General features: G+C 45.9%; 1 protein-coding gene across 7 annotated transcripts in view; it reads right to left on the bottom strand.

Annotated features, from left to right (window-relative positions):
• Positions 1 to 24,524, bottom strand: part of LOC121283022 (sideroflexin-5-like) — a 301,687-nt gene that overhangs the window by 88,470 nt on the left and 188,693 nt on the right. For 5 of the 7 annotated variants that reach the window (XR_005944169.1, XR_005944171.1, XR_005944172.1 and 2 more), the window contains one exon: positions 3,853 to 3,970. The exons of 1 other annotated variant lie outside the window; for it this stretch is intronic. Coding sequence is in view for 3 of the 6 variants with exons in the window: in XM_041196941.1 (XP_041052875.1) it covers positions 3,853 to 3,970 (118 nt within the window). In the remaining 3 variants the exon portion in view is untranslated. Of the gene's footprint in view, positions 1 to 3,852; positions 3,971 to 14,514; positions 14,690 to 24,524 lie in introns of those variants that run through there. One more of the 7 variants, XM_041196956.1, reaches the window with a different exon arrangement.

Here is a 24,524-nt window from a genome sequence, read left to right as displayed (position 1 = left end):
CGGAAGTGCAAAATGTTTTAGCTGATGGGCAATATGATCAGCGCAGGCTGGGAGGGCCGAAGGGCCTGTTCCTGTGCTGTACTTTTCTTTGTTCTTTGTTCTAAAAACCCATCTGGTTCACTAATGTCTTTTAGGGAAGGAAATCTGCTGTCCTTACCTGGCCTGGCCTACACAGCAATGTGGCTGACTCTTAAAAATGCCCTCTGAATGAGGACAATTAGGGATGGGCAATAAATGCTGGCCTAGCCAGCGATGCCCACACCCCATGAATGAAGTTAAACCAAAGAGCCACGGTTGATCCCCCGCATTGATGGTAATGATAGAGTGGGGGATATGCTGGGCTATGAGGATACAGATTATGGTTGCACACAATCCTGCTGCTGATGTCCCACGGTGCATAATGCATACCCAGTTTTGAGTTTTTAGATCTGTTCGAAATCTAATTCAGCATGGTGGTCATGCCACACAACACAAAAGAGGGTCTCCTCAATGCGAAGGTGGGACTTCGAATTAAGAGTCACCAGGGCAGCTGACCGAAAGTTAGGTTTTAAGGAGTGTGGTAAAGAAGGGCAGAGTGCTAGAGAGGCAGGGAGGCTTGAGAAGGGAATTCCAAAGCTTAGGGCCCAGGCAGCCAAAGGCATGGCTTCCCATGGTAAAGCAATTAAAAACGAGGCCAGAGTTGGAGCACTCCAGAAAGCTCGGAGGACTCGACAACTGTAGAAGATTCAGAATTTTGCAGACATAGGGAGAGCACGAGGCCATGGTGGGACTTGAACACAAGGATGGAAATGATAAATTCCAGGCATTGCTGGACTGGGTGCCGATGTAGGTCAGCAAACGTGAACAGTGAACGGGTCTTGATGTGTGTCAGGATGCGGGTAGCACAGTTTTTGAAGATATCAAGCGTGTGCAATGTGGGAGTCTGATCAAGAGAGTGTTGGAATGGTCAAGTCTGGAAGTAATAGAGGCATGGATGAAGGTTTCAGCAGTAGATGGCTGAAGCAAGGGTGGAGGTGTACATTTCTTAAACAGTCGTAGGGCTTGAAGGAGTGTCAGAGATAGGGAGGAGTGAGACCACGGAGGGATTTGAACACAAAGATGAGAATCGACATAGAGTCAGCTAAATCTCTGACTGCACTGGATGGTAGAAATCTGGCAGAGCACTTCATGCCCCTGGGAAATTTTAATAGGTTAGTTTGACACAGTCACTCCACCACATTAGAACCAGGTGATGAAGATAGAAATCTACCCCTAGATCAGACAAAGAAAGGATGTGCCAGTAATGATTTTCAATAGCTCAGTTTGGAGGGTATCAAAAGTAAGAATGGGTTTCTATGTGGATCAGACAGCCAGCTAACAAAATAAACCTGTCTAGAATCACCAATAAGCAATGGAGACGTGGGCGGAATAAAGGAATTATACAAGGAATCAATGAGAGCAGAATTGGGGACAGAATTTAATGATCTTTGGGAAAAGATACAAAAAGGTCGGTGACACTTTCAGCAGCTTTTCGGAAGTCTCACTTCATCATAGCTGTAGTCTCAGAGACTGTGGCCTTTTCAGTGAGGAATGAAGTGTGAAACAGGTTTAATTACCGGCTCTGATTAATTGTGTCATAAACTGTCTGTTAGGTGGAGGGCAACATTTTATTACTGGATTACTGATATAGTAATACCTAATTAGCAGTGGTCTCCGTAACTTTGCATTTCTCCATTACTTTTATTCTGGGTTATGGCACCATGGGTGTCAGCTGTCTTTCATATCTCCCTGTCCATGTTAAACTGGCAGCTGACTTAACCATAGTTTAAAGCTTGGACTTGGAACAGAAAACGTCCACCACACTGTCCCATCAAACATTCCCAGGGCAGGTACAGCACGGGATTAGATACAGAGTAAATCTCCCTCTACACTGTCCCATCAAACACTCCCAGGACAGGTACAGCACGGGGTTAGATACAGAGTAAAGCTCCCTCTACACTGTCTCATCAAACACTCCCAGGGCAGGTACAGCACGGGATTAGATACAGAGTAAAGCTCCCTCTACACTGTCTCATCAAACACTCTCAGGGCAGGTACAGCATGGGGTTAGATACAGAGTAAAGCATCCTCTACACTTTTCCATCAAACACTCCCAGGATAGGTACAGCACGGGGTTAGATACAGAATAAAGCTCCCTCTACACTGTCCCATCAAACACTCCCAGGACAGGTACAGCACGGGGTTAGATACAGAGTAAAGCTCCCTCTACACTGTCTCCATCAAACACTCCCAGGACAGGTACAGCACAGGGTTAGATACAGAGTAAAGCTCCCTCTACACTGTCCCCATCAAACACTCCCAGGGCAGGTACAGCACGGGGTTAGATACAGAGTAAAGCTCCCTCTACACTGACCCCATCAAACACTCCCAGGACAGGTACAACATGGGGTTAGATACAGAGTAAATCTCCCTCTACACTGTCCCATCAAACACTCCCAGGACAGGTACAGCACAGGGTTAGATACAGAGTAAAGCTCCCTCTACACTGTCCCCATCAAACACTCCCAGGACAGGTACAGCACGGGGTTAGATACAGAGTAAAGCTCCCTCTACACTGTCCCCATCAAACACACCCAGGACAGGTACAGCACGGGGTTAGATACAGAGTAAATCTCCCTCTACACTGTCCCCGTCAAACACTCCCAGGACAGGTACAGCACGGGGTTAGATACAGAGTAAAGCTCCCTCTACACTGTCCCCATCAAACACTCCCAGGACAGGTACAGCACGGGGTTAGATACAGAGTAAAGCTCCCTCTACACTGTCCCATCAAACACTCCCAGGACAGGTACAGCACGGGGTTCGATACAGAGTAAAGCTCCCTCAACACTGTCCCCATCAAACACTCCCAGGGCAGGTACAGCACGGGGTTAGATACAGAGTAAAGCATCCTCTACACTGTCCCCGTCAAACACTCCCAGGACAGGTACAGCACGGGGTTAGATACAGAGTAAAGCTGCCTCTACACTGTCCCCATCAAACACTCCCAGGGCAGGTACAGCACGGGGTTAGATACAGAGTAAAGCTCCCTCTACACTGTCCCCATCAAACACTCCCAGGGCAGGTACAGCATGGGGTTAGATACAGAGTAAAGCTCCCTCTACACTGTCCCCATCAAACACTCCCAGGACAGGTACAGCACGGGGTTAGATACAGAGTAAAGCTCCCTCTACACCGTCCCATCAAACACTCCCAGGGCAGGTACAGCACGGGGTTAGATACAGAGTAAAGCTCCCTCTACACTGTCCCATCAAACACTCCAAGGGCATGTAAAGCACGGGGTTAGATACAGAGTTAAACTCCCTCCACACTGTCCCATCAAACACTCCTAGGACAGGTACAGCATGGGTTAGATACAGAGTAAAGCTCCCGCTACACTTATTGCACAGATTCAAGCCAGTTGGTGAAGTCAAAACTGAGACAAAGAGTCTTTCCTTGCAGGAAGAGAGTTTATTAACTTAGTATAGAGTCAACACTCCTACCCTGCACCAGTGACCTAGCTATCCCCATTTATAGCTGTACATGTTTAACAATTTAACTGTCATTAAACCTTAACAATGTACTTGGCACTAAACCTTAACAAAATAATTGCCATTAATATTGACAACAGTGTCCCATCAAACACTGCCAAGACAGGTACAGTACAGGTTAGATTTAGAGTAGAACTACACTTTCCCATCAAACACTCCCAGCACAGATAAAGCATTGGTCAGATATAGAGTAAAGCTCCCGCAAAGCATTCACATAACAGGGTAGCTACCTGCATTATACTTCAGAAAAAAATAGATACCTCCCTTGTTTATATTTACTGACCTCTGACATCTGTGGGAAGAGGCTGATGGCGATAGGCAGCGCTAATCCAAATGCTGCCAGGCATACGAGGCTATGCAAAGGAAGAGTCAGCCTTGGACGTGCTTTAAGTATCCATGTTCTGTGCAGAAAGACAGACAGATAAGTACCATTCTTGTCACCATCAACTGTTTAAATATGGATGCTGTCTACTTTTCTTAACTTTGTCTTGTTCTCTTCTGTGGCACAAACTTTTGATGAAGTATCAGCTCACCCAAGTGAATTGCCCTCAACAATAAATTCGCCAGGAAACATTGGACTTAGGAGTAGGCCATCTGGCCGTTTGAGAATGTTCCACCATTCAATATCATGGCTAATCTGATTGCGGTCTTAGCTCCACTTTACTGTCTACTCTGTATAACCCTTGACTCCATTATCTATCACAGATCTGTCTAACTCTGCCTTGAATAAATTCAACGACGCAGCCTCCACTGCTTTCTGGGTGAGAGAATTCCACATACCAACAACCCTTTAAGAAAAAAAATTCTCCTCATCCCCGTCTTAAATGGTTGACCTCATTCTTAAACTGTGTCCTTTGGTTCTAGCCTCTCCCTCAAGTGGAAACATCCTCCTGGTATCTACCATATCGAATTCTCTAAGGATCTTATATATTTCAATAAGATCACCTCTCATTCTTTAAACTCCAATATAGGGTATAGGGCCAATCTGTTCTTCATAAGAGAAGTTTCTCATCTCGGGAATGAGTTAAGTGAAGCTTCTATGAACTGCTTCTAAAGCAATTATCTCTTTTCTCAAATAAGAAGACAAAAACCTGTGCACAGTATTCCAGATGTGGCCTCAGCAGTGCTCTGTACAGCTGCAGTAAAACTTCCCTACTTTTATATTCCATTCCCCTTGTAATAAACACCAACCATTTGCCTTCCTAGTCAAGTGCTGTACTTGCACACTAACTTTTTGTGATTCATGTATCAGGACACCCAGGTCCCTCTGTACTGCCGATTCTGCAATCTGTCTCTATATAAAGAGTATTCTGCTTTTCTATTCTTCCTGCCAAAATGGACAAGTTCACATTTTCCCACATTATACTCCATCTGCCAGATGTTTTCCCCACTCACTTAACCTATCTATATCCCGTTGCAGACTCCCTATGTCGCCTTCACAACTTACCCTCCTACCTATCTTTGTGTCATCGACAAATTTAGCTACTGTACATCGGTTCCTTCATCGAAGCACTCCAGCTTTTCCTGAGATATATTAATGACCTAGGCCTTGGTGTACAGGGCACAATTTCAACATTTTCATACGACATCAAACTTGGAATTATTATGAATTGTGAGGAGGATAGTGAGGAACTTCAAAAGGACAGAGACACGTTGATGGAATGGGTGGACAAGTAGAACATGGAAGTTAATGCAGAGAAGTGTGAAGTGATTCATTTTGGCAGGAGGAACACAGAGAGAAAATACAAAATGAAGGGTACAATTCTAAAGGGGGTATAGGAGCAAAGGGACCTAGGGGATATATGTGCATAAATCATTGTAGGTGGCAGGACAAGTCGAGTGGGTGATTAATAACACATACAGCATCCGAGGCTTTATCAATAGAAGCATTGGGTACAAAAGCAAGTATGTTAAATTTGTATAGAACACTGGTTTGCCTTCAACTGGAGTATTGTGTCCAGTTCTGGGTGCCACATTTTAGGATCTGAGAGCATGAGAGAGAATGCAGAAAAGATTCACAAGAAAGGCTCCAGGGATGTGGAACTTCAGTTACCTTGATCGACTGGAAAGTTGGGACTCCGTTCCTTGGAAAAGGGAAGATTGAGAGGAGGTTTGATAGAGGTAATCAAAATCATGAGGGGTCTGCAGAGAGTTGATATGGAGAAACTGTTTCCACTGGCGAAAGGATCGAGAACAAGAGGGCACAGATCTAAGGTGATTGGTAATACAAGCAATGGCGACAAGAGGTAAAATCTTTTCATGCAGTGAGTGGTGAGGATCAGCAATGCGCTGCCTGACAAGTGTGGTGTTCAAGAGGAAATCGGATTAGTACCTATTTATGTCATTATGAGTAACGCCATGGGAGATCTGCTGTGTAATAGAAATATTGTCCATATCAATTATTTAAAATAAGTTCCTTCAGAGGTTCAGCAATCACTGCTTCCAGCAGACAGCGCCCCTTTCACAGTTAGTCCCATGATTCTATTCCTAACTTCAAAGAAAACATCTCTGTCCACAGTCTTATCAAACACAACAGGGGTTAGATACAGAGTAAAGCTCCCTCTATACTGTTCCCATCAAACATTCCCAGGACAGGTACAGCACGGGGTTAGATACAGAGTAAAGCTCCCTCTTCACTGTCCCCATCAAACTCTCCCAGGGCAGGTACAGCTCAGGGTAAGATACAGAGTAAAGCTCCCTCTACACTGTCCCATCAAACACTCCCAGGGCAGGTACAGCACGGGGTTAGATACAGAGTAAAGCTCCCTCCACACTGTCCCATCAAACACTCCCAGGACAGGTACAGCACGGGGTTAGATACAGAGTAAAGCTCCCTCCACACTGTCCCATCAAACACTCCCAGGACAGGTACAGCATGGGGTTAGATACAGAGTAAAGCATCCTCTACACTTTCCCATCAAACTCTCCCAGGACAGGTACAGCAAGGGGTTAGATACAGAGTAAAGCTCCCTCCACACTGTCCCATCAAACACTCCCAGGACAGGTACAGCACGGGGTTAGATACAGAGTAAAGCTCCCTCCACACTGTCCCATCAAACATTCCCAGGACAGGTACAGCACGGGGTTAGATACAGAGTAAAGCTCCCTCCACACTGTCCCATCAAACACTCCCAGGACAGGTACAGCACGGGGTTAGATACAGAGTAAAGCTCCCTCCACACTGTCCCATCAAACACTCCCAGGACAGGTACAACACGGGGTTAGATACAGAGTAAAGCTCCCTCTACACTGTCCCATCAAAACACTTCTAAGGCAGGAACAGCATATGTATAGATATAGAGTAAAGCTCCCTCTACATTGACCGTCAAACACTCCCAGGACTGGTACAGCACGGGATTAGATACAGAGTAAAGCTCCCTCTACACTGTCCCCATCAAACACTCCCAGGACAGGTACAGCACGGGGTTAGATACAGTGTAAAGCTCCCTCTACACTGTCCCCATCAAACACTCCCAGGACAGGTACAGCACGGGGTTAGATACAGTGTAAAGCTCCCTCTACACTGTCCCCATCAAACACTCCCAGGACAGGTACAGCACGGGGTTAGATACAGAGTAAAGCTCCCTCTACACTGTCCCCATCAAACACTCCCAGGACAGGTACAGCATGGGGTTAGATACAGAGTAAAGCTCCCTCTACACTGACCCATCAAACACTCCCAGGACAGGTACAGCACGGGGTTAGATACAGAGTACAGCTCCCTCTACACTGTCTCCATCAAACACTCCCAGGACAGGTACAGCACGGGTTAGATACAGAGTAAAGCTCCCTCTACACTGTCCCCATCAAACACTCCCAGGACAGGTACAGCACGGGGTTAGATACAGAGTAAAGCTCTCTCTACACTGTCCCATCAAACACTCCCAGGACAGGTACAGCACGGGGTTAGATACAGAGTAAAGCTCCCTCCACACTGTCCCATCAAACACTCCCAGGACAGGTACAGCACGGGGTTAGATACAGAGTAAAGCTCCCTCCACACTGTCCCATCAAACACTCCCAGGACAGGTACAGCACGGGGTTAGATACAGAGTAAAGCTCCCTCTACACTGTCCCCATCAAACACTCCCAGGGCAAGTATAGCACGGGGTTAGATACAGAGTAAAGCTCCCTCTGCACTGTTTTACCACATACTCTCAGGCCAGATATAAATCAATACATTTGCATACATTAGGCACACTTGAAAGCTTGTTCCACATTTCCCATCAACAACCCCTGATACAGGACAGTTTACTTGCAGGGTAAACTCTCTTTACAGTGTTCCCAGGCCAATTGGGACACCCTTAAAAGTACTTTGAGATTGTTGGTCTTAACACTGAAATCAACAGACGATTCTTTGTTTGGGAATCATGAGGCATAGATTAAAGATTTCTGCGCAGGCAACGCGTAGTGGTAATGTCACCGGACAAGTAATCCAGAGGCCAAGCTAAAACTCTGGGGTCACGGGTTTGAATCGCGCCACTGCAGCTGGTGAATTTGAAATTCAGTTGAAAGAAATCTAGGATTAAAGAGCTATTCACGGTAATAGCGACCATGAAGCCATTGTTGATTGTCGTTAAAAACCCATCTGGTTCACTAATGTCCTTTAGGGAAGGAAATCTGCTGTCCTTACCTGGTCTGGCCTACATGTGACTCCAGACCCACAGCAATGTGGTTGATTCTTCAATGCCCTCTGAAATGGCCCAGCAAGACACTCAGTTGCATCAAACCACTTCAAAGTCTACAAAAAGGAATGAAACCGGACGGGCAACCTGGCATTGACCTAGGCATTGGAAAAAAACAATGGCAAACTTAGCCGTGTCGACCCTGCAAAGTCCTCCTTACTAACATCAGGGGGCTTGTGCCAAAATTGGAAGAGCCATCTTACAAACGAGTCAAGCAACAGCCTGACACAGTCATCCTCACGGAATCATACCTTACAGATAATGTCCCAACACCAACATCACCATCCCTGGGTATGTCCTGTGCCACTGACAGGACAGACCCAGAAGAGGTGGCGGCACAGTGGTATACAGTCGGGAGGGAGTTGCCCTGGGAGTCCTCGACATCAATTCCAGATCCCACGAAGTCTCATAGCATCAGGTCAAACATGGGGAAGGAAACTTCCTGTTGATTACCACGGACTGGCTTCCCTCAGCTGATGAATCAGTGCTCCTCCATGTTGAACATCACTTGGAGGAAGCGCTGAGGGTGGCAAGGGTGCAGAATGTACTCAGGGTGGGGGACTTCAAAGTCCATCACCAACCAAGAGTGGCTCAGTAGCACCATGACAGAGTGAGCTGGCCGAGTACTAAAGGGCATAGCTGCTAGACTGGGTCTGTGGCAGGTGGTGAGGGAACCAACAAGAGGGAAAAACATACTTGCCCTCAACCTCACTGACCTGCCTGTCGCAGATGCAGCTGTCAATGAAAATTCTGTCATTCAGTGATTCTATGGACTCAATGGCCTCCTCTTGTTTCTGTATAACAGGCTTGAGGGGTTGAATGGCCTCTTCCTCTTCCTATCTGACAGGGACAAGGAGCTGAACGGCCTGCTGCTATGATTCAGTAGCCTGCCTGCACACCACCTGCCTGCTCGTAACCCCAGTAATTGTCAGGGACCTTCAGGAGGAAAGAAGAAAATTAGAAATGTAAAGGCCAAAAAAATCTTGTTAAATTACTAAGAGAGACAGAAAAAGAAGCCTTTTAATTGCTACTCTGCCAAAACCAATTTTAAGTACTGTAATGACTGATAGAAAAATGAGGTGTGAACTCCCTGCAAGTTTTATTCTCAGGCCAGGTCACAAACCAGTCATCATGAGGTCCTAATTAAGGGTGCTCAGCCACAATTAAGCTTCTAATTAGTGCATACAATTTCCCATTCTAATTGGAAGTGTGTTTTACTAAGTAGAAATGGATTCACATCAAATTCCAAATAGTATTTCCTTGTCTCATGGCTGTCAACGTTGGTAAGAGTCGGCTTCAGCATTGCAGTCAAGAACACACGTATGGATCAATATTCTGAGTATGCGCTGTTGACGAGATTCTCTGATGAGCAGTTGTACTTGTCAGTCATGTTGCATTACCTGTGATGTTCTGCTTATGCCAACCATGACAAGGGCTGATTATACGAGGTGCAGGGTTCCACATTCACCCCTCCCACACCCGACTAAAAGGTCAGGGAGACAGGGAGCCCACTGTGGGGAACACCATGGCCATTGAGAGGCTGGACGCAGCATTTCCACCCCTCAGGAGCAGGAAGTCTCACCCCAGAGAGCTGCCAGTTGATTAGAGGCTGGTTTTGCATGGCACAAAGCCATGCTGAACAAATCCTAAAAAATTACAAGGATGTTTTTATGGGTCTTGAATGTCTTCCTGCTGAATATCATCTTGAAGTAGATGGGAGTTTGCAACCAACTCAGCATCTTCCAAGGAGATTTTCAGCTACTCTCAAGTCCAGCCTGAAAGACAGGGAAGAGGAGTTTAAAGAGATGGGGATAATCAAAAAAGTGACAATCCTACAGACTGGATTAGCAGCATGGTGGCTGTGAAACAACCTGGAAAGCTGAGAGTGTCCATAGATCCAAAGGATTTCAATAAGCCTTTGAAGAGGTCTCACTACCGCATGCCAACCATCGAAGAAATTTTACCACAACTTGCCAAGGCAAAGGTACTTAGTCCCTAGATGCAAAGGATCAATACTGGCAAGTGAAGTTGGATGAAAGTAGCACTTTCCTGACTATGTTCTGGGTGCCATTTGGGAGGTACAGATGGCTGTGCATGCCGTTTGGCATTTCCACTGCTCCAGAAGAGCATCAATGCCGACAGCACGAGATAGTCAATGATCTTCCAGGAGTGGAAGTGATCATGAATTATCTGCTAACCTACAGCTGTGGAGATATGATGGAAGGAGCCATCGCAAACCAAGATCAGAATCTGGTGAGACTGCTACAGAGAGCTTGCTAGTTGAATGTGAAGCTGAATAAGAAGAAACTACAACTGAAGATGGCTGAAGTCAAGTACATAGGTCATGTACTGACGGTGAAATGAGTTCACCCTGATCCTGGATAATGTGAGAGTTGTAGAAGAGATGTAGGAACCAACAGATATGAAGGTGGTGCAACAATTTGTTGGATTTGTGAACTACCTAGCAGTGTTCTTGCCAATTTGTCACCAGAGTGTGAGCCTCTAGGCAAGCACACTGAAAAGGATGTTCAATGGTATTGGGGCACAGAACAAGAAGCAACTTTCTCTCGCATCAAACGAGTGACGACAATGTCAGTGCTGAGGTACAATGTTAACGATGAGATCACCCTGCAGTGCGATGCCAGCGAGACAGGACTTGGAACAAGCCTCATGCAGCAAGGACAACCAGTTGCATTTGCATCCAGAGCAACAATGCAAACTGAACAACGCCACGCACAGATTGAGAAATCACTGTACTGCTTGCGAGCATTTTAATCAGTACCGTTAGGGAGAGACAAAGTGATGGTGGATTCTGACCACAAGCCACTTCAAAGCATCTTTCTGAAACCACTTCTATTTGTTCCAAAGTGTCCGCAAAGGGTGTTACTTTGTTTGTAGAGATATCATTTTCAAAGTGAAGTATAAACAGGGCAAGTGGATGTACATCGCCGACATGCTGTCAAGCACTGCACTGCCTTTGAAAAAGGTTGCTGATGTCAGTATAGAGTGTGAAATCTTCCAGATCCAATGAGAAACAACAGCATGACCTGCTCCGGAACTCATCAACCCAGCAGAGACACTGAATATTACAGACAAGGGTCTTGCTCAGATCAAGCAAACTACGCAATGAGATGCAACTCTCCGGGTGCTGCAGGAAGTAGTGATGAAAGGATGGACGGAAACCATCAAGACACAACTACTGTTATAAGAGAGTACTGGGCATACAGCGATGAAGTGATTGCCCAAGATGACATCTTGTACAAAGGAACTAGAGTCATCATCACGAAAGAAATGAGGAAAGAGATGCTGAAGCGCACCATGCAAACCATCAAGGAATCAAGTCTATTCTGAAGAAGGCAAGAGAAGTGCTGTACTGGCCAAACGTGAGCAATGAGATCAAAGACCTATCAGTCAGTACAGTGCTTGCATGAACATCAACTCAGTAAGCTAAAGAGCCACTCATAACTCATGACATTCCAGACAGACCAAAGATAATGCTTGGAATAGACCTCTTCATTCTCTTTGGAACTGCTTATCTCGTTAGCATTATTATGATTCAAACTACTAGGGTTAGACAAGCTGATGTCAACCACCACGAGCAAGATCATAGAATGCCTGAAAGCACACTTCAATTGTTATGGCATTCCTGATATTTTGATTAGCAACAAGTATTCATCTAATACCTCAGCCATGGCCCCTTTGTCCATGTGTAAAGTGCTTTTTAGGTCGCTAATCAGCTCTACCCCTTATTTTACCACCCTTTTACTATTTATATGCCTATAGAAGATGTTGGGATTCCCCTTTCTGTTGGCTGCCAGTCTTTTCTTATAATCCTTCCTTGCTTCCCTAATATGCATTTTCACATCCCTTCTGAACCTGCTGTATTCCTCTTGGTTCTCAACTGTATTTTCTACCTGACACCTATCATAAACACACTTCTTCTTTATCTTAATTTCTATCTTTTTCATCTAGGGTGCTCTAGATTTGTTTGGCCTACCTTTCCATTTCGATGGAATATACTTTGACTGCCTGAACTAATTCTTTTTTGGAGGTAGCCCATTGTTGAGCTACAGTTTTTCCTGTCAATCTTTCGTTCCGGTCTATCTGGCCCAGTTCCGTTCTTTCTCCATCGAAGTCGGCTCCCATCCAGTTAATTATTCTTACTCTGGATTGCCTATCATCCTTTTCTATCATCATCCTAAAACGTACAATACGATGATCACTGTCTCCTAAATGTTCTCCCAGCAGGATGTTTAGAATATTACAATCAGGCAGAGTCAAGACGATTTTGTGAAAGGGAAATTGTGTTTGACAAATTTAACGGTGTTCTTGGAGAATGTAACAAGCAGGGTGGATAAAAGGGAACTATTGACGTAGTGTATTTGGATTCCCAAAAGACATTTGATAAGAGCATCATTGCTAGGGCATCAACTATTTGCCATCTATATTAATGACTTGGATGAAGGGACTGAGTGTACTGTAGCCAAAGTCGTTGACTATACAAAGATAGAAAGGAAAACAAGTAACGAGGAGGACACAAAGGCCGGAATTTTCTGCCCCCATTGACATCAAGCATCATGGCAGAAGTGAGCGGGCAATATGGCAAGAAGGCCAAAAATCAATTTTACGCTGTTGTGAAAGCAGTTTGCAATTGTCCGCTCTGCCTGTCAACGGCAGGCAGCCTTTCCCAGCATCGGGAACTTAATTTCAATGTATTTCCAGTCATCATCTTGCCTACTCTTCGGAAGCGTGCCCCCACGTCAAATTTACCGCCCACGCTGGTGGGAAAACACGCTGGCCCAGAAAGCATCTGGACATGTGTGATGTGCAGAAATTACGGCCTTGCTCGCATAGCATACTTCCCAAGGAGCAGAAGATGCTGGCACCCTACAGCTACCGGACCCTGGAGGAACATGTGCATCGCCTGCTGGATTCTTATGGACAAGGCCCTGCCGCAAAGCAGCTCATGGAAAGTGGGAGGTCTCCATTGATGTCTGGGTCTGCTTCGGGACCATCAAGTTGTACCAGGAGCATGGGTAGGGTCAGGGGGGTGGGGGGGTGGGAGGGAGGGGGTGAATGGGAGAGCAAGGTATAGGTTTGACTGGGAGGGCAAGATGTACTTGGGGGGGGGTTGTGAGGTTGACAGCGGGGGAATGATGGTGTCAGCAGGGGTGAAGTTGGGAGGGGGGAATGAAAGTTTTGGGGGTGAGGTTAGGAGAGGGGTTGGAGTATGGAGGAAGGAAGGTATAATGGGGGAGAAAGCGACATCAGGGGAGGTAGGTGTGAGGGAGGAGGAGGAAGGCGTAAATGAAGGAGTTCGGAGGGAGGAAAGACTTTGGAGGGGGGAAGGACATAGGGGGTGGGGGTGTAAAGGAATCTGGGGGGCAGTAAAGGAGTCCAGGAGGGGCGGGGAAGGGGAGACCATGGCGGGGGGTTTGGGGATGTCCAAGTGAACGTGCAAGTGGACGTCTGTCGAGTCAATGACTGCCTCCTGGGGAGTGAACGGAGGGTGGGTGTGGTAGGAGGGAATGGTGAGTATGAGGGCAGAGTGAGCCAGAAGGGTGAGAGGCTGAGGGTGCGACAGAAGCAGTAGAAGGGATGGTGAGGGTGGGTGGTGGGGTCGCGGAGGCAGACAGGGGCTCTGGGGGTGAGAAGGAAGAGCCTGGGGTGGTCAGTGTGGAATGGGGGTGGGATTCACAAGAAGGTAGGGGACGTGCATGGTCACCTGGACATCCTATAGAAAGGGTTCTGGTTGGTAGGCGACAGTGGGGAGGTGGAAGGTGATGCCAAGGGATGGTCAACAGTGATGTGGGAAAGGAGATGGGTGACTGGGGGAGGGGAAAGGATAGGGGAGCTGAGGAGAAACTTAATGACTACCATAGCTGTGGAAATCGAAAGTGAGCGGGGTCCCGTGTTCGATGGGCACAGGTGTTGCCTGATCAGTGGTCGGGTGGAGATGCAGGTCAGGCTCAGGTGGACAACTGAAAGAGAACCCCAGCAGGCAGCATTCAAAATGCTCAGTACAGTGAGGTGAGTGTGATGGAAAAAGGGTCTGTGTGTGTGGGAGAGTGCTTGCATGAGGCTCCAAACAGCCCTGCCACACACACACTTCTCCCTCCAGAATCACTCGTGCTCTGGCTGTGTGCAGTTGAACTGCTTCTGTGAGGGGATGCAGGGGTCGACTCGCGAAGCCTTTAAATGAAGCTGAAAGACACTATTGCACATTATTCAGTGAAAGCAATGTATTTTCATGTTATATAGTGACAAAATGCATTCACCCGTGCAACCACTTGTGATCAGAAATTCTTAACTCTTCTAGGCCTAACATTTCTTCCAGGTGCTGCCCTGACATCCGCAGTAGTGGTAGAGACAGCGTGTGCAATGTTTGGTGCTTCTTTCTCTGATGACTTCGGCATATGTCCTTTGGCTGTCCCCCTGGATTAATCAAGGACAGACAAATCTGGATTTATTAAGGGAAGGCTGTGTCTGACTAACTTGATTGAATTTATCAAAAAGGCAACAATGAAGGTAGAGTGTTTAATATAGTCTACATAGATTTTAGCAAGACTTTTGGCAAGGTCCCACATGGAAGACTGGTCAGAAAATTAAAAGAATCTCGTATCCAAGGGAGAGTGGCAAATTGGATCCAAAATTAGCTTGAGTGGCAGGAGCAAAGGGTTATGGTTGATGGTTGCTTTTGTGACTGGGAAGCTATTTCCAGTCAGGTTGTGCAGGATTCAGTACAGGGGTCCCTTGCTAGTCATGGCAATGTATCAATATTTTAGATAAGCAGTTTGTAGATGATGCAAAAATTGGGTGTGTGGTTAATAATGAGGAAGAAAGCTGCGGACTGCAGGAAGGTTTCAATGGGCAGAAAAATGGCAAATGGAACTCAACCTCGTGAACTGTGAGATTTGCAGAGGACAAAATAGACAAGGAATATAACATGGACACCAGAACTGTTCACAGTCCTCCAAGTGTGGTCTAACTAAGAGTCTACACAAACTTAACATAACTTCTCTTCAATTCTATCCCTTTAGAAGTGAATCCCATTGATTTGTTTGCTCTTCTATGGCCTTATTAACCTGCATTGCTACTTTTAGTGATTTAAGTACTTGTGCTTTTAAATCCTTTCGCTACCTCATTTAGATGCAATTTCCAAGGAGTATGTGACCTCCTTATTCTTCTTACCAAAATGTACTACCTTATGTTTAGCTGTATCAAACTTAATGTTCCAATTTTGCATTCCATTCTGCAACTTTATTAATCTCTGCCTATATTTTGTCACACTCCTCTTTATGATCTACACCCTACCAATTTAATGTCGTTCGCAATTTTGAAATTGTACTTTTGATTCCGGAGTCCAAATTACTAATGTAAACGTGAACAATGGTCCCAACCTTGATCCTTGTGGAGCACCACCTTTTTGCAATTATTTGAATGAGGTCAATTTGAAATAAACAAACGGCTGTTAAACAAGTCATTATGGAGCTCATTACCTCAAACCCAGCTTAGCTAATGAGTCTTTAGCGTGACCATGCCAGCTTGGGTATATTATCACTGTAAACAATTGCATCAATAAACATGTTCATTACTATAAAAAGAAAAACTTTCAATATTTTAATCTGTTCCATTTGAAAAGATTCATGTTTCCAAAACAGGCACAGATTTGGCTGTGCAACCTTATATGAGTTATCAGATTAGTGAATGCACCTTCTGTTGTAGCACCTGGATTGTAATTTCTTTTTAGTTCCTTTTTTAAAAAATATTAATTTCTTTCTTTGGGTGACTTTTTGTTCATCCAGGTGAGTGAAGTTAGTGCTCGTCAAGGAAGCATGGGGAAAAGTTTTGTCAAGGCCCATTTTGAGGTGCGGGTGTCATGATGTGCGGTCACTCTGTGCCTGGCTGAGCTAATGTCATGCTGCCTCCTCATCTGATAGATTTCAGCCCGTGGTTCAACATGGAACACGCTGCCGAATGAACGCTTTTGTTATGAAAACATGCTTTATATCAAATAATAATTTTGAATCCAACAGCTGGAAACCCGAACTGAAACTTTTACAACAGAGACTATAGTGAGACTCTGGTTCCGAAGAAGTCATATTGGACTCAAATGTTAACTCTGCTTCTCTCTCCATGGATGCTGCCGCACCTGCTGAGTTTTCCCAGCATTTTCTGTTTTTATTTCTGAATTTGAACATGGACTGCTTCATTATCTGAGGAGTCGCGAATGGTGCTGAACATCATCAGCGAACGTTCCCACTTCTGACCTTATAGTGGAGGGAAGGTCACTATTGAAGCAGCTGAAGAAATCCAACAGTGGATTCAAAAGAAACTTCTTTACCCAAAATGTGTTAAGAATGTGCAACTCGCTACCACAGGGAGTGGCTGAAGAGAATAGTACAGCTGCATTTAAGGATAATGAGGGAGAAGGGAATAGATGGTTACGACGGAAGGTTTAGATGAGAAAAGAGGCTCGAGTGGAGCATAAACGTCAGCATGGACGGCCAGGTCAAATGGCCTGTTCCTGTGTTGTACATCCTATTGAATCTTGTGGAAGATGATTGCACCTAGGAACTGCCCTGAAGAACCACTGTAGCGATGTCCTAGGCCTGAGATGATTGGTCTTCAACAACCATTGTCCTTTGTGTTAAATATGACTCCAACCCAGTGGAAAACTTGTCCCCTGATTCCCAATGGGCAACGCATTTCCCTGCTGGCAGGATGGGGGTGCAGCCCCGACCTCTCTGCAGTTTTACAGTGGGGTGGGTGAGGGTGATCCCGGCCGCCTGCCCTTACCCCAACTGAGGCCCTTAAGTGATCAATTGATGACCAGTTAAGGGCTATTTCCCACTGGGCCTCAATTTTCAGGCCAGCGGAAGGAGCTCAGAGGTAGGGGCTAAGTCCAAAAAGTGACCTTGCCTAGGCCTCGAGTGAGAAGGGGTGGCACCTCCTTTGAAAATATCACAAAAACCCCCACAAGGACTGGCTCCACCCCACGGGTGCTCCCTCCCCCTTGGGTTCTCTACCAACCACCCCCCACCCCCTACTCTGCCCACCACCCTCTTGGGCCTCACCATCCATCCCTACCCTAAGATCCCTACAATTACCTGGTCCTGGACTCTGGAACTTAGATTTTGAGGTCTGATGGTAGGCCCAGTCCTGTCCACTGCAGCTTCCGGCACTATCGGGACTAGAGAGGTGGGATTTCCTCCTGAGTTAGAGGTGGAAATCCCATCTCCAGCCAGTTGACGCATCGTTATATGGCTGCAGAGCAGCCAGTATCCGCAACAATGTGTTCTCCACCGACTCTTTGTGTAGCGGTCCAGGAGAACCCACCATTTGAGGAATCCTGGCCATCATGACTTCAATTTTACTAGAGCTCCTTGATGCCACGCTGGGCCAAATACTACCTTGATGTCAAGGGCAGCCACTCGTACTTCACCTCTTGAATTCAGCTCTTCTATCCATGTTTGGATCAAGCCTCCAATGAGGTCTTGAGCCGACTGGTACTGGTGGAACCCAAACTGAGCATTGGTAAGCAGGCTGTTGGTGAGTTAATGCTGCTTGATAGCACTGTTGATGACATCTTCCACTGATTACTTCCACTGATTGTCCTGCGTCTTGTGGATAGGACATATCTGGGCAATTTTTCACAGTCAGGTAATAGATGCCAGTGTTGCAGCTATACTCAAACAGCTAAGATCGTGGCTAGTTCTGGTGCACAAGTCTTTGCAACTATTACCAGGATGTTGTTAGGGTCCATAGGCATTGCTGTATTCAGTGCCTTCAGCCATATCTTGGTATCATGTAGAATGAATCGAATTAGCTGAGGACAGGCACCAATGATTATGAGGACCTCAGGAGGAGGATGAGATGCTGTGGATAAAGGGGAACTGGTGGATGTACGGTACTTAGATTTCCAGAAGGCATTTGATAAGGTGCCACATCAAAGGGTACTGCAAAAAGTAAAGGCTCATACTGTAGGGGGTAACATATTGGCATGGATAGAAAGTTAGCTAACTATTAGGAAATAGAGGCTAGGCATAAGAGTATCTTCTTCTAGCTGGCAAGATGCAATGAGTGGTGTGCCATAGGGATCTGTGCTGGGGCCTCAACTTTACACAATTTATATAAACGTCTTGGATGAAGGGACTGAAGGTACGGTTGCCAAATTGGCTGAAGACAGAAAGATAAGTCGGAAAGTAAGTTGTGAAGAGGACACAAGGAGGCTACAAGGGGATATGGATAGGTCAGGTGAGTGGGCCAAGATCTGGCAAACGGAGTATAATGTGGGACAAAGTGAAATTGTCCATTTTGGCAGGAAAAATAAAAAAGAAACATATTATCTAAATGGTGAAAGATTGCAGAGCTTTGAGATTCAGAGGGATCTAAGTGTCCTAATGCATGAATTGTAAAAGGTTAGTATGCAGGTACAGCAAGTAATTAGGAAAGCTAATAGAATGCTTTTGTTTATTGTGAGGGGAATTGAATACAAAAGTAGGGAGAGTATGCTTCAGTTATACAGGGCATTGGAGAGGCCACATCTGGAGTGTTGTGTACAATATTGGTCTCCTTATTTAAGCAGTTCAGAAAAGGTTTACTGGACTAATACCTGGAATGGGTGGGTTGTCTTATGAGGAATGGTTAGATGTACTAGGCTTGTATCCGCTGAAGTTTAGAAGAGTAAGAGGCAATTTGATTGAAACATATAAGATCCTGAGGGATCTTGACAAGATAGATGTGAAGAGGATGTTTCCTTTTGTGGAAGAATCTAGAACTAGGGGTCACTTTAAAAATAAGGGGTCACACATTTAAGACAGAGGTAGGAGAAAGTTTTTCTCTCAGAGGGTCATGAGTGTTTGGACTCTTCTTCAAAAGGTAGTGGGAGCAGAGTCCTTGAATACCTTTAAGGCAGAGGTAGACAGAATCTTTATTAGCAAGGGGGCTGACAGATTATAGTGGGTATGTGAGAATATAGAGTTGAGGTTACAATCAGATCAGTCATGATCTTATAAAATGGCAGGGCAGCCTCGAGGAGCTGGGTAGACTACTCTTAATTCGTATGTTCATATATTAATTCTCTCCTCACCTGTCACAGGTCCAGCTTAGTAGCTATGTCCTTCAGGGCTTGGCCTGCTCGGTCAGTATGTTGCTACTTAGCCACTCTAGATGATGGACATTGAAACTGCCACCCAAAGTACATTCTGTTTCCTTGCTGCCATCAATGCTTCTCCCAAGTGATGTTCAACATGGAGAGGCACTGATTCATTAGTTGAAGCAGGATGCTCATTGGTAATCAGCAGGAGTCCCATATTTTGACCTGATGCCAGGAGTGAATGGATGGAGTTAATGTTGAGGACTCCCAGGGCCACTTCATCCCAATTGCATTCCATTGTGCCACCATCTCTCATGGGCCTGCTCTCCTGATGATGATGATGGAGGAGACTTGGACATTTTTTATAAGGTATCGTTCAGTAAATATAACTATGTCAGACCATTGCTGGACTAGTTTATGAGACAGCTCTCCCAATTTGGCACAAGTCCCCATGTGTTATTGAAAGGGGGTGTGGTTGACTGGACTGGGTGTGCCCTTCTCATGACATGTGCTTTGGTTGATGCCAGGTGGTCTATCCAGTTTTATTCTTATTCTTATTAGACTTTATCATAGTGATTAAATACAACTGAGGACATTTAAGAATCAACCACATTGCTGTGGATATGGAATCGCACAGAGGCCAGATTTCCCTCCCCAAAGAGAAGCAGAGTTTTTACAACAATCCAATAGTTTCATGGCCAGCATTAATGAGACTAGCTTTTTATTTATTTAATTGAATTTAAACTCCCCTACCGTGTGGCAGGATATGAACTCATGTCTCGGGATCATTAGTGCTCAGTAGATCATTAACCATTAGATTACTACTCCAGTAACCTGCTGCAGATGGTGTGGCCTTGGAGCCGTTGCTTTCCACCACACCCACATCACCCACTCCAATCCGTCCCTTCTGCATTTCTGCTTTCACATACCCAAGAACTGCAGCCTAGTCAGCCACTGCAGCCTCATGATGAAGACTAACCTCTGATAAAGAAGCACCATCACGTGATCTGACATGATCGCCAACTCAGATACTGCCATGGTGTGTACCTTAGAAGGTAGATCAGGATCTGTAAATGGTAAGTCACTATGCATGAGTGGGCTTCAGCCAGACTGGCGGTGGAGGATAATTTGTATGCCAGCTCACTGGAAGGCAAGATCGCAAATGAGTCCAGTTGCAGATGATTCAGATGAGAACTTTAATTGGGTGGCACACAGGAGAACACTGATGGTCATTGCTTGGTGCAATGGCACTGCCAGGGAGCCTGTTGTCACTTCTGATGAGCACTGAGTAGTTCAGCTCCAACTTAGCACAGGGCTATGCACAGAACTATAACACTTGAGGTCTCACTGGTTATGCAGCCTGTGGTGGCTGATATCTCAGCATCCATTGCAGCACAGACAGAAGCCACTTGACGTCCCAGTGCTGCAATGCAAGTTCAGACTGAGGTCATACGATCCATGCTTGCTGCCATGCAGGTTCAGGCTACTGCCGTGAAGCTTGCAGATACCACTGTTCAAAGGGGTATGCAGGTTGTCACAGCAGTCCTTCAATCTGTCCTCCAATAGATTACTAGGATTGCTGAGGCATCGCCCTGGGGCTTCCATGGTGCACAAATCTCCTAAAGGACAAAGCTGCTAGACTGGGTCTGAGGCAGGTGGTGAGGGAACCAACAAGTGGGAAAAACATACCTGACCAACCTGATTATCCTCACTAACCTGCCTGCCACAAATGCCATGACAGTATCAGTAGGAGTGACAACCGCACAGTTGTTGTGGAGACAAAGTCCTGCTTTCACTTGAGGATACTTCCATTATATTGTGTGGCACTACCACCGTGCTAAATGGGATAGATTTCGAACAGATCTAGCAACTTAAGACCGGACATCCATGAGGCACTGTGGGCCACCAGCAGCAGCAGAATTGTACTCAACCACGATCTGTAACCTCATGATCCGGCATATCCCCCACTCTACCATTATCATCAAGCCAGGGGATCAACCCTAGTTCAATGAAGAGTGCAGGAGGACATGCCAGGAGCAGCACCAGGCATACCTAAAAATGAGGTGTCAACCTGGTGAAGCTATAACACAGAGTTACTTGCATGCCTAAGCATAAACAGCAGGTGATAGAGCTAAATGATCCCACAACCAATTGATCAGATCTAAGTTCTGCAGTCCTGCCATATCCAGTCGTGAATGTCAGTGGACAATTAAACAACTCACTGGAGGAGGAGGCTCCACAAATATCCCCATCCTCAATGATGGAGGAACCCAGCAATCAGTGCAAAAGATAAGGCTGAAGCAGTTCCTAAAATCGCAGCCAGAAGTGTCGACTGGATGTTCCATCTCGGCCTTATTCAGAGGTTCCCAGCATCACAGATACCAGTCTTCAGCCAATTCAATTCACTTCACATAATATCAAGAAATGGCTGAAGGCACTGGATAGTGCAAAGGCCGTGGGCACTGACAATATTCCGGCAAGAGTACTGGAGTTCTGTGCTCCAGAACTTGCCGCGCCCCTAGCCAAGCTGTTCCAGTACAGCTACAACACTGGCATCTACCTGGCAATGTGGAAAATTGCCCAGGTATGTCCTGTATACAAAAAGCAGGACAAATCCAACCCAGCCAATTACCGCCCCATCAGTCTACTCTCCATCATCAGTAAAGTAATGGAAGGGGTCATCAACAGTGCTACCAAGTGGCACCATGCTTAGCAATAACCTGCTCACTGATGCCCAGTTTGGGTTCCGCCAGGGCCACTCAGCTCCTGACCTCATTACAGCCTTGGTTCAAATATGGACAAAAGTGCTGAACTCCCAAGGTGAGGTGAGAGTGACTGCCCTTTATATCAAGGCCACATTTGACCGAGTGTGGCATCAAGGAGCCCTAGCAAAACTGTAGTCAATGGGAATTGGGGGGAAACTCTTCACTGGTTGGAGTCACACCTAGCACAAGGGAAGTTGGCTGTGGTTGCTGGAGGTCAGTCATCTCAGTTCCACGATATCACTGTAGAAATTCCTCAGGGTAGTGTCCTCGGCCCAACCATCTTCAGCTGCTTCATCAATGACCTACCTTCCATCACAAGGTCAGAAGTGGGGATGTTCGCTGGTGATTGCAAAATGTTCAGCACCGTTCGCAACTCCTCAGATACTGAAGCAGTCCATGTCCAAAGGCAACAAGACCTGGACAATATCCAGGCTTGGGCTGACAAGTGGCAAGTAACATTCACACCACACAAGTGCCAGGCAATGACCATCTCCAACAAGAGAGAATCCAACCATCATCCCTTGACATTCAATGGCATTACCATCACTGAATCTCCAACAATTAACATATTGGGGATTACCAATGACCAGAAACTGAACTGGACTAGCTTTATAAATACTGTGGCTACAAGAGCAGGTCAGAGGCTAGGAATCCTGTGACAAGTAACTCATCTCCTGACTCCCCAAAGCCTGTCCACCATCTACAAGGCACAAGTCAGGAGTGTGAAGGAATACTCCCCACTTGCCTGGATGAGTGCAGCACCCACAACACTCAAGAAACTTGATACTGTCCAGAACAAAGCAGTCCGCTTGATTGGCACCACATCCACAAACATTCACTCCCTCCACCACCGACACACAGTACCAGTAGTGTATACCATCTACAAGATGCACTGCAGGAATTCACCATCCTCCTTAGATAGCACCTTTCAAACCCGTGACACCTACCATCTGGAAGGACAAGGGCAGCAGATAGATAGGAACACCACCACGTGGAAGTTCCCCTCCAAGTCACTCACCATCCTGACTTGGAAATATATCGCCGTTCCTTCACTGTCACTGGGTCAAAATCCTGGAACTCCCTTCCTAACAGCACAGTGGGTGTACCTACACCACATGGACTGCAGCGGTTGAAGAAAATTTTTCACCTTCTCAAGGGCAATTAGGGATGAGCAAGAAAAGCTGGTTTAATTAACCTGATTAAGTTTTTGGACAAGGTAACTGAGAGGGCTGATGTGGTGTGTATGAATTTTTAAAAGACATCTGATAAAGTGCCACATGGCAGACTTGTGCCCATAGAATAAAATGGAAAGTGGCAGCATGGATACCAAGTTGACTGAGTGATAGGAAAGAGAGTGGGGTGAATGGTTGTCTTTCAGGATGAAAGAGTGAGGTTTCCTAAGGCTTGGTATTTGGACCACTGCTTTTCTTGATACATATTAATGACCAGAACTTGAGATTACAGCTCACAATTTCAAAATTTGCATGTGACACAAAACTTGCAAGTATTATGAACTGTGAGGAGGACAGCGATGGACTTCAAGAGGACAAAGATTGGTGTAATGGAATGATAATGAGCAGATGAGGACATAGATTGGTGTAATGGAAGCATAATGGGCAGATGAAATTTAGTGCAGAGGAATATGAAGTGATTCACTTTGGTAGGAAGAAATAGGATAGGCAATATAAACCAAAGCGTACAATTCTAATGAGGATGCAAGAACAGAGACACCTGGGGTTTATGTACAGGCTAAGAAAATAGTCAAAAAGACATTCAGGATCCTGGGCTTTATAAATAGGAGCATAGAGTACAAAAACAAGAAAGTTACGATAAACCATTATAAAACACTGGTTCAGCCTCAACTGGAATACTGCGTCAAATTCTGGTCCCAACATCTTAGAAAGGATGTGAAGGCATTAGGAGGCATTGTGTGGACAGATTGTAAAATCTAGGGTTGCTCTCCTTAGAGAAATTGAAGGAGATTTGTTAGAAGCGTTCAAAGTCATGAGGGTCTAGACAGAGTACATAGAGAGAAATTGTTCCCACTGGTGAAAGGGTTGAGAACCAGAGTCAATGGGCAGAATCATCCCAGACTTGCACTAAGTGAAGTATCAGGCAGGAAAGAGAATGTTTTACCCACTGGCCGCAATGGTGGGTTTTCAATCCGCACCATTCGAAGTCAGCCTCATTAATCATGAATTCCAGGAAAACGCCCTGTTTTGCTGGTGGGCAGCCTCCAATTTGCCTGCCACGACATCACCTCGCTGCTTCCTCATGCCGGGCACCATATTTAAAGTACAGGCGCACACACATCTCTCAGTGCTTCCAGCCCCGGACAGCTGCTTAGAAGACATGGCCTCGAAAGGCAGGAAGACTGCAGCCCCCCCACCCCGATTCAGTGACGTGT

The sequence above is a fragment of the Carcharodon carcharias genome, chromosome 1 (genome assembly GCF_017639515.1).
Source record: "Carcharodon carcharias isolate sCarCar2 chromosome 1, sCarCar2.pri, whole genome shotgun sequence".
In the NCBI taxonomy this organism is placed as follows: domain Eukaryota; kingdom Metazoa; phylum Chordata; class Chondrichthyes; order Lamniformes; family Lamnidae; genus Carcharodon; species Carcharodon carcharias.
The sequence above is the reverse complement of the archived record's forward strand: the minus strand, read 5'-3'. Positions and strand labels throughout refer to the sequence as shown.